Source organism: Pseudorasbora parva, chromosome 1, assembly GCF_024679245.1.
Source record: "Pseudorasbora parva isolate DD20220531a chromosome 1, ASM2467924v1, whole genome shotgun sequence".
NCBI classification, from domain to species: domain Eukaryota; kingdom Metazoa; phylum Chordata; class Actinopteri; order Cypriniformes; family Gobionidae; genus Pseudorasbora; species Pseudorasbora parva.
Window position 1 is genome coordinate 53,216,776 of NC_090172.1, and position 11,279 is coordinate 53,228,054.

The 11,279-nt window shown below is 36.0% G+C and overlaps 1 protein-coding gene across 1 annotated transcript; it reads left to right on the top strand.

Moving 5' to 3' along the window:
- Positions 1–6,605: 6,605 nt before the first annotated feature.
- Positions 6,606–8,471, top strand: mespba (mesoderm posterior ba). The gene is made up of 2 exons (XM_067432456.1): positions 6,606–7,283; positions 8,418–8,471. The coding sequence occupies exons 1-2, from the start codon at positions 6,606–6,608 to the stop codon at positions 8,469–8,471; spliced, it is 732 nt and encodes a 243-aa protein (XP_067288557.1).
- Positions 8,472–11,279: the final 2,808 nt, after the last annotated feature.

The window sequence follows — 11,279 nt, forward strand, 5'->3', positions numbered from 1 at the left end:
ATGCACACTATACTGTCCATGTCCAGAAAGGGAATAAAACATCATCACAGTAGTCCATATGAGACATCAGTGGGTTAATTAGAGTCTCTTGAAGCATCCAAAATACATTTGGGTCCAAAAAATGACAAAAACTACGACTTTATTCAGCATTGGCTTCTCTTCACCGTTTGAATCTTTATTTGAGGATTGAACACAAACACGGAAGAGAAGACAATGCTGAATAAAGTCGTAGTTTTTGTTATTTCTGGACTCAAATGTGATACATTTCATATTTGGCTGAACTAACCCTTTAATGTTAGTTATGCCACTGTTGGCTGCTGATGTTTAGTTGAACCATACATGGTTAATTCTACAGTTATTGTAAATTATAATGAATGTACCTTAACTACTTAATCAGTTGATGTGAACATTACTGATTTAATGGTTATTGTAAATTTTGACATAATAAACTGTTCAACTTTATTGTATTTATGTGTGATTTGTGATAAATGTATTTGATGCAGAGAAAATTATTACATTTATTTGGTTTAAAATAGCAACATTTACATAATAATAGTGAGTAATATAAATTAATTCAACTAAGTAATTCAAAATGTCAAATGGACAAACATTATAAAATCTACTTAATTACTTCATAAGAGTAAATAATACAGATTTATAAAATTTACTTGATTACCTTTAATAAATACAACATGCTAAGTTAAATATAATTAAGTAACATTTACTTAATGTCTTTGCAAATGTTACATTTATAGTTAAGTACATTTTACTTGATATTGGCAAGTAAGTTGTACTTGATATCGCAGCAGTAAATTTTACTTAGAAAAACTGAGTGCAAATTGTTACAAAGATTTTATCAAGTAAATCTTACAAGTTGTTTTTATCAGTGTGGTACAGAATGATTTAGAGGTCAGCATTGATATCAAATTCCCTTTTTTATGTTGGAACAAATAATAACTTTGACTTTAAGTTAAATCTTTTAATGAGATCTACATTTGACTTTGATTTAATTTGTAAAAATCTCCAACTTCATCTAACTTTTGGTCATCAGCTAGTTTTTGTTGTGTTGTATTTGTTAACTGTGGTATGTTTATTTCACATTAGATAATTACATTTCCACTGTATTTTGACGCTATTGTTCTTGGATTCCCATCAGCTATTGTTTGTCATGCCTGAAGATGATCACACTTCACCACAATGACATTGTTTGTATGAAAATAGACATTTTAAATGGACTTGCATGTGAAGTATGTATAACGCTCATTTGTTGTGATAAATTATGTAGATTATGTGATTTTGATTTTATTTGTCTGTTTTAAAAATGTGTGAATACTATGACTCACAAATGATTATTTCTACTTTTTTTTTCTTCACTTGTGACCACGGAAAAGGCTTTTCAAATATATCTCATATAGGTCAGCTCTGATTAAATGCTACAACAACTTTATGTCAAGAGAAGTCTGAAATACATTCTTTTTATATTTCATGTTCAAATAAGAATAAATTCAAATAAGAAAAGAAAAAAAATCTTTACCTTTAAGTTTACCTTTTTGTTTTGTTTGTTCTGGTTTTCAATGGTATAAAAATAAAATATAAAACATTGTAATTTTGGTCTTCAGCGCTTCATGTTCTTTCTCACCACACTATATTAAAATGGGAAAACCACTGTGTTTTGGTCTTGGATAGAGTTCCCATGCTTTTCTAAGAGTATGTGCGCATGGAAAGGCACTTGTGAAAACAAGGCCAGGGCAAACGTGTGAATCCGTCACACCTCTTGGGATAGCCATTTATTTATTCTAAGGTGTGAAACAAAAATCCAGATGATTCTTCCACCAGATTTACTAGATTACATATTGCTTTGCATTTTCTGACACTGCACTTTTTTATTTGGGTTTCTTTTTAATTTCCTAAATAAAACGTTTTTTGGCTGCATAATGTTTACCTCTTGCCACAGCTCCATTTATTCATTTAGGCAACCATCATCTGTATTATTTTCAGTGATGAAATGCAGGGAATTTGTATGTGCAACGAGTTTTATGTATTTCTAATAGGTTTATACCAACCCTGTGATTAAGTTGCTCTTCACATTTCATACCATGAAAGGCCTCACTTTGCTACACCAGGGCACAGTAAAAATCAAAGCATGGTATAACATGCAAATTGACAAATGTGCAAATGCATTCTCATATATGCAGCCCCTATAAAAAAATAACAAGAAACCACAAGGAACAGATATTCTAGTTGAGTTTCTGTGGGAGTTTGATGTGCAGAAAGTGGAAAGACAGACACAGGTGCCAGCTTCACTCATTCTTCTGCAGTAAGGAGGTGCCAAATCTAGCACGCTCCTCATTCAATCTCACACTGCAGAAAGACAGAGAGGGTGACCTGGAGGTCACAGCGCTGGTTACAGAGGTCATCAGAGAATCAGTTCTCAAGAAATGGTTCCTAAAATTAGTATGAGTCAAATGCTCATTTTTGTATCATTTAAAAACCACAGGGTGATTGGCATGATAACATGTTTGGAAATTCTGTTATTATGGTTATTAGATATGAATAAGCTGTTTGGTGGGACTGATTCAAAACAATTCATGCTTAGTTAGGGACACTAAATATTCAACTATATCACTTCCCACTTGACACTTTGAGCTGGACGATGACATCACTGTTTTCTCCAGGGCGGCTGTCCAGCCGAATCCAAATTTGTTGCATTATTTTTCTGCTTCCAATGTAAAGCTGCTTTGAAACAATCTGCACTGTTTAAGTTTATGGACAGACCCTCGATGGTTCGACCCCTCGATTTTGACCAAGGGAGCAGGTCTACTTCATATGTAGGTACAGCTCCATTTAGGCACCATAACGCAACACGACTGTGACGTCACCGCAGATTGCTGACGATGAAAATATGGAGGATTTTAAATCTGACAAGATGATTGACACGGCAGTTTACGGAGACAGGATGCGTGTCAGGATGCGACAGAAAGCAAAGACACAATTGTATGACGTGATAGTATGTCCCAAAGTAATAAAAAGTAGGCGAATTGGGTAAATGCAAATGCGGTAATTAAATGGCAATATTGATGTGTGCATATCTAGTGCTGGACGTAGTGTGATGACATCACTGTATCGCAAAATATACAGATTTGCTGTAAACACGAAAATGTACGTTTGTCGTTTTCAGATTTATCCACTCTGGGACCCGGTTTTAGAAAATATCGGATTCATGCTTCCAAAACGCCGGATCCGTGTGGACGAAACACTGATACGGTACAAAATGTATACGTATACAGCTAATTGCATCTCCGTGAGGATGGGACCTCAGTCTAGTTCTGTAGGCTACACAATCATGGGGAAGGCTGCTGACTTGACAGTTGTCGAAAAGACGATCATTGACACCTTGCACAAGGAGGGCAAGACACAAAAGGTCATTGCAAAAGAGGCTGGCTGTTCACAGAGCTCTGTGTCCAAGCACATTCACAGAGGTGAAGGGAAGGAAAAGATGTGGTAGAAAAAAGTGTACAAGCAATAGGGATAATGAGTTCCACTACGCACGACATGGGTTTCAGCTGTCGCATTCCTTGTGTTAAGCCACTCAAGCAACAGACAGTTTCAGAAGCGTGTTGCCTGGGCTAAAGAAAAAAAAGGACTGCTGAGTGGTCCAAAGTTATTTTCTCTGATGAAAGTAAATTTTACATTTCTTTGGAAATCAGAGTCTGGAGAAAGAGAAGAGAAGCACACAATCCACGTTGCTTGTTGTAAAGTTGTTGTAAACAGTGTAAAGTTTCCACAGTCAGTGATGGTTGGGAGTGCCATGTCATCTGCTGGTGTTGGTCCAATGTGGTTTCTGTGGTCCAAGGTCAACGCAGCCGTATACCATGGAAGTTTTAGAGCACTTCATGCCTTCTACTGCTGACCAACTTTATGGAGATGCAGATTTAATTTTCCAACAGGACTTCGCACCTGCACACAGTGCCAAAGCAACCAGTACCTGTCTTAAGGATCATGGTATCCCTGTTCTTAATTGGCCAGCAAACTCACCTGACGTTAACCTATAGAAAAACTATGGGGTATTGTGAAGAGAAAGATGCGATATGCTGGACCCAACAATGCAGAAGAGCTGAAGGCCACTATCAGAGCAACCTGGACTCTCATAACACCTGAGCAGTGCCACAGACTGACCGACTCCATGCCAAGATTTCACAATATATTGTCTTAAGTAATATTCAGATTTTCTGAGATACTGAATTTGGGATTTTCCTTAGTTGTCAGTTATAATCATCAAAATAAACAAAATAAACATCAGTCTGTGTGTAATAAACAATTTCACATGCAAGTTTCATTTTTTAAATGGAATTAGTAAAATAAATCAACTTTTTGATGATAATCTAATTATATGACCAGCACCTGTATAGCCTACAGAACAACTACAAAAACGGAAGTCTAAAGACAAAATTCTAAATAAGGCTCCTCAAAAAAAAAAAAAAAAAACACCTTTATCGGCTATATGCTATACACACTTTATTTTCATCGTCGTTCAGCGTGCGACCACTGCGCCATCACTGTGAGAGCTCTCGTATTCTACCAGGCTCATGCGCGTTGAATTGTCAGGCCTTCCTGCTCCGACTTTCGTTCAAGGCTCTCAGTAGTTTCACACATTTTTCCGGAATCAAAATCCAGTGTGAGTAAACACCTAACATTTACCTCAGCAATCACCCAGAAAATCCTAGCAAACACATGGCAATAGGCTAACTCACATGCCACAATTCAAGCTAGTCTACATCTAAACTGAGACCGAGTGTTCGTGTATTCTGTGTATCATTAAAGAAATTAGCAACGATGCATTCAATTGACCACATGTGATAATAAATACATAAATAAATCTACACAAGATTTCTATTTTCAATAAATGCTGTTATTTTGAACGGTCTGTTCATCAAAGAAACCTGAAAAACATGTAACTTAAGTTATCAGGGTTTGACTATGAACTGTTTTTGAGCTCTAAACCAGCAGCATCTGATTTCTGAAGAATATAAACAGTTGTAAATTGCAATATTTCACAATATTACCGTTTTTGCTGTATTTTTAATCAAATATGCAGCCTTGGTGAGCATGAGCTTATCTGAAAAACTGTCAAATAAATGTTTTGAATGCGATCTGCATAAATTAATGCTATAACATAGCATGAGCTTGTTATAGCATTAACATAGCATAGCTTTTACATAGCATTATTTAAAAAGGTTGTATTTCTTACTCTACAATGATAAATCAATCATACTTTTATTTATTTTAAATGATGAAGTCATTATCACTTTGAATCTGTAAATGAGACCCACTTCACTGAGCGAATGACAATGTCAACCATGAAACTGCAAACCTGGTCGCCAGTTTGTGTGAATGTCACACCTTAAGTGCAATCTGCTAATGGAGTTTATTAAGCATCATTAAACATCATTAAGGTCAGTTATTCTGCTTAGCTCTTTGAAATACAACCATACAGACAATTAGCAACATTTTTTAATTATCTGGCTTAGCATTAGGACTTTAAATATAATGTATAATAGGCTGCTTTAGTGGAATTTATCAAATGATTGAGCTCAACTGTTTTACCTTTCTAGTTTAACCTAAAACTAAACAAATTAAATTACAAATGAAACACTGTTATTTGATATACACTTCCATTAAAAGTTTAGGGTCTGTAAGATTTTTAGTTTTTGAAAGACATCCTTATGTTCACCAAGGCTGCATTATTTGATAAAAAATACAGTAAAAACAGTAATATTGTGAGATATTATTTCAATTTAAAATAACTATGTTCTATATGAATATATTTTAAAATGTAATTTATTCCTGTGATGCAAAGCTGGATTTGAAATTGAAATTTTCAGCATCATTTCTCCAGTCTTCAGTGTCACATGATCCTTCAGAAATCATTCTAATATGAGGATTGGCTGAGAAACATTTCTAATTTTTATCAGCGTTGAAAACAGTGTTGCTTCTTAATATTTTGTGGAAACCATGCGGCATTATTTTTGCATTCTTTAACGAATAGAAAGTTTAAAAGAACAGCATTCATTCAAAAATATAAATCTTTTGTAACATTCTAAATGTCTTTACTTTAACTTTTGAATTATTGAATGCTTGATGAATAAAGTATACATTTTTTATATTAACCCAAAAGTTAGATGGTCATTGAGTGAGATTGCTTTATTTATTTTGCTTTATGTGAGATTTGTGTCTGAGTTTTTTTTTTTTTTTTACACACAGAATTTAATACTTTTTTTCACTCATGCTTTATCAGAGATGGATTTTATAGGTGCATTAAAATAGATTAAACAGAAACCACACGTTGTTTGGTCAGTTGTACAGGATCAGTTCGCTGGAAGAATAGCTGCAGGCAGTGGTTTGTTGTTTTGAAGAGGAGTCAAAATTCACACCTCTGCTCCTGTGGCCTCTCCGAGCCTTTCCCAGACAGATCCAGGCCAAGTCCTGGGGTCTGAGAGACAGCGATGGCTACCGTAAGCCTGCAGAGGTGTCACCTCGCACCTCTGAGTCCAACATATAAACCTCCAGCCCTCAGTCCAGCCTTCATTCACCCTCAGAGTCACAATATGGAAAGCTCAAGCCACATCCAGCAGAACCAGTGGATCTATTCAAGCTCGGAGTCAGAGTTCTACAGCGTCTCCTCTCCAGACACCGTCTCGCCGGACCAGGGCTCATCCCCGTCCCGCCAGGACCAGCCTGCATGCTCCAAACCAGTCAAAACAGCAGGTGTCATCAAGAGAAAACACAGGTTAAGGCTGAAGAAACCGAGCGAGCAACGGCAGAACGCCAGCGAGAAGGAGAAGTTGAGGATGAGGGATCTGACCAAAGCTCTCCACCACCTCAGGACGTACCTGCCTCCGTCCGTAGCTCCCGTGGGCCAAACCCTGACCAAGATTGAGACGCTACGGCTCACCATACGCTACATCTCGTCTCTGTCAGCTCAACTGGGTCTGAGTGAAGAAGAACTGACCCACAGGAAGAACATGGACTCCAGCGGCTCCTCGTTTTCTCCAGAGATCGTGGGCTATTTTCAGTGCAGATCCATGGCTGGAGATTGTGTCGGGCAAGGACAGTGCTACGGTCACTGTGATGGACAGTATGAGGGCAACTCTGATCATACAGTGCAATGTGTGAATCACTATGGCGGTTACCCACAGCAACATTCAACAGAGCAAAACGTCACTGCCAATATAGACGGCTTCCTTCAGTCACAACAGTGTGCTCAAACAACACAGACATACCAGGTATGTTTTCTTTTTTTAGTTAATGTTTTAAAGTTATAGGTGTATTATAGTATAATATAGGCTAAATTAGGTCAATATGTACCTACACTGTTAAAAAAAAAAAAAAAAAAAAAAACAGTCTCCAATTGAAAATTGTCTACATCTAAATTTTTCAGTTGGCCAAATTGAATTTCTGTGAATTTATGCAATTTAATTCACAGATATTTAATTCAGCCAACTTAAAAATTTAGATGTGATCAGTCAGTAGAAAATCTTCAATTGGAGACAGTAATTTTTTTTTTTACTCTACTATAAAAACAGTAATATTGCGAGAATTCTTATTTGAATTTATTTTAAAATGTAATGTATTGCTGATGCAAAGCTACATTTTCTGAAATATCCTTCAGAAATCATTCTGCTCATTTATCTTTAAATTATATATTTACCTGGCCTATAATAACATATTAGTACCATAGTAATGTATGTGCAAAACTAATTTATAGTACTTGAATGTACAGAGCCATTTATTTGTACATTTAATTTTAATATTGCTTGATTCATTTTAATGTGGGAGGGTCGACAAAATATTTAGCTTAAGTTTACTTAGTTCAAGTTCAGTTTAAGTTTAATAAATTTGTTTAAAATAAAATAAAAATATTAGTAGACTCCTTGCAGTACCGCCACGGACCGCCTAGGTGTCGCAAGACACCAGGGTGAAGTGAAGACAGGGTGAATGCCTCGTGAAATTGCATTTTTAAGCTACTGTAACTGATCATTATTTTAATTCTAAATCAACTTTTGGCTTATTCATAATGCAATTAATTAGCCTTTTAGTGTGTCTAAAACAATACAAGTAGAAATATTCCATTTAGTTGCTTCTTTTATTTTTCATGTCAACTAGGCGTACCTACATACTAAATATTTAACAAATAGTATTTGAAAAGCTAATTTCTATATATGTAGGCCAACTATCTGAATTTAGATAAGCTTAAAACTGTATCGTTCTAATTTTTGTTTGAGAAAACAATGACTGCAAGGTTTAAACTTTGCGTAGTAATTCCACCAACAGTGACAAAACTAACCACAGCAAATGAACAAATAAAGCAAGCAAATATTTTAGATGTGTTCTAACCAATTCTCTTTCATCTATTTCAGGTTTATGGAAGGAACTTTGGCTATCATCTTGTTCCTCAAGCTTACTGGAGCTGACAGCAGAATCTTCTCCATTACTTCCAAAGCAAGATTGATACCTGCAACTAAATTGATGTGGATGCTTGGCATCCTATCTTGTGAAAGTAATACATATGAATCCAAGTAATTCCTGATATTCTCATAATTTATGTTATATGTATTATCCTTGTCTGTCCTCTGTAAATACAAAAGTATATTTTATATGTATTTATAATAAAACATGTATTATTACAAAATATGTTTTGTTTTTGACCTTTTTTAATATGTAGGCCTACCGATCCTACACTGGTGTTTCAGACCTGTGGATTACAATGTTATATATTTTGTTTATTAATATTTTCATTGTGTGTGTGTGCGTGTGTGTGTGTGTGTGTGTGTGTGTGTGTGTGTGTGTGTGTGTGTGTGTGTGTGTGTGTGTGTGTGTGTGTGTGTGTGTGTGTGTGTGTGTGTGTGTGTGTGACGTAGGTATGATAGGTATTACAATGAGAGGGTGAACTATGAGGACATTGGCCATGTCCCCACTTTTCAAAACGCTTATAAATCATAGAGGATGAGTTTTCTTTAGAAAGTAAAAATGCAGAATGTTTCCTGTGGGGGTAGGGGCATACGGTTTAAAACGGTATAAAAACCATTACGCCTATGGAATGTCCCCATATGTCACAAAAACAAACGTGTGCGTGTGCGTGTGCGTGTGTGTGTGTGTGTGTGTGTGTGTGTGTGTGTGTGTGTGTGTGTGTGTGTGTGTGTGTGTGTGTGTGTGTGTGTGTGTGTAAATATTTTATCAATATGAACATTAATATCTATTTTTATAAATATGAACATTTATAAAATAGATTTCAAAATGGGAATTACTGCAAGGAAGGCTTGCATGCGGCAAAATAAAAATAGCGCCCTCTATTGGACATCTGACAACATTCACTAACAGCGATGACAGAGTATTCTGGAAAACTTATAAATAACCTGAAATGGTTCTGTATAACCTGAATTATTATTATTATTATTTTTTTATTTTTTTGGGCCCTGCCACATAATAATGAGCTAACATAATTTCACTAATATATCACCATGTGAATGAACGCGTTCTGGTCAGGTGAAATCACTATCATTTGATTATAACAGCAGTAGAATTGCTATAAAAGAAGGGAAGAAATACTTTCAGTCATTGTGTTCTTGTGTCTACAATGGTTACCTCCAAAGAAAGACATGCAGCCGTCATCACTTTGCATCAAAATGGCCTCGCATGCAAAGAATACTGCACTTGAAAAAAACATTTTCTGGATCATTTTCCAGCATGATGGAGCAGCATCACAAGTCAAGGCTAGTTAATAAAGTGGCTCTGAAATCAATGAAATGTTGGACCTGTGGCCACAGACAACTCCCCAGATCTTAATACAAAAGAGAACCTGTGGTCAATCCTCAAAAGGCAAGTGGACAAGCAGAAGTCAGCGATCAACCCCAGGGACTAATGAAGATAGATTCAGGACTTGAAGTTGATATCTAGCACGCTACAGCATATTTCAGAGGTTATGAAGATGGGTCGATGGTAAAACTTGACCAATAAAAGCCTTTAAAATGTATGAAATGCGTATTGTTTTCCAATATAGCAGACATGTGAAACAATAATCAATAGCTAGCACACTTTGCAAAACTACATTTTTTCAGACTGACAATACTTTTGTCCATGGCTGCAAACTGAAATATCAGCTTATCATAAACTGGCCCTTGTACGTAGCAAAAAATGTACACTATGGTCAATTATATATTTAGGCCTATAAAGCCAATCAATCAACTATAATAGCCTATGACACAAATAATATTTTGTCACTGTAATTATTTTGTGGTTTGGGTTGCATTGCCAACTTTCTACCACTCAAATGTCGAACAGAGAGTGGAGTAGGCCTACTGTGGCACATATTTGGCATACAGCAAACATGCACATCATCATAAAATGAATATATTGTTGCCTTATGCCTTCAAGTGCTATCGGATGGTTCCTACTTCCCACTTCAGAAGTCGTGATTACGAGCTTGTTGTGTTCAGGTGCTTTGTTGTCGGAAAGAATGGAGGACGCCATACTTTTGTGCGTCTTTGGAAAATGTTATTTTAACACTATAACCATTTCAGTCATTTCCCGGTCCCAGAAATTCATAGAATCACTGGCAAACATAGCAGCACAACACGAAAGCATATTGTTTATAATCACATTCACAATAAAGGCATAATGTAGACAAAAGGGCTGCTTAAAGACTAAAATGGCAATAGTTTTCAGCTATACATGATCCTATTGTATGGCTACTTAACACACTATCTAGATGCTTGCTCATTATTCTATGAGGGTCAACTCTGCGATTTTCGATGTGTTTAAAATACACAATATGCTTCAAATGATTATTAATTTATGTAAATATGTACTGCTTTAACGACAAGACAAGACAATTAAATTGTTGTGAAAAAAAACCTAATAAAACACTTGCCACAGCAGAAATTCATCTCCAATCTGCCGGTTATGCCACGCCCATCTCGGGAACTTGGGTATCAAAATTATTTCCGAACTTCCCAGTGGTAAACACGACATCAGAGGGCGTTCATGTGCAATTGAAGGCAGCATATGTCTCACGTGCTCCTTAACTGCTTCCGGATTAACTGTTAATCCAAATCTTGCCACCAGATGTCAGTAACGTCTGCATCTGCATGTGTAAAATAACCTAGCAGTAATTACATAAAAGCAAAAAGTAAACATTTTCATTCGCGTTGTTTCTTTCACACGTGAATTTTACTTTTACATTTGTAGATTGTAAGATTGAATTTTACAATTGTAGATTGATG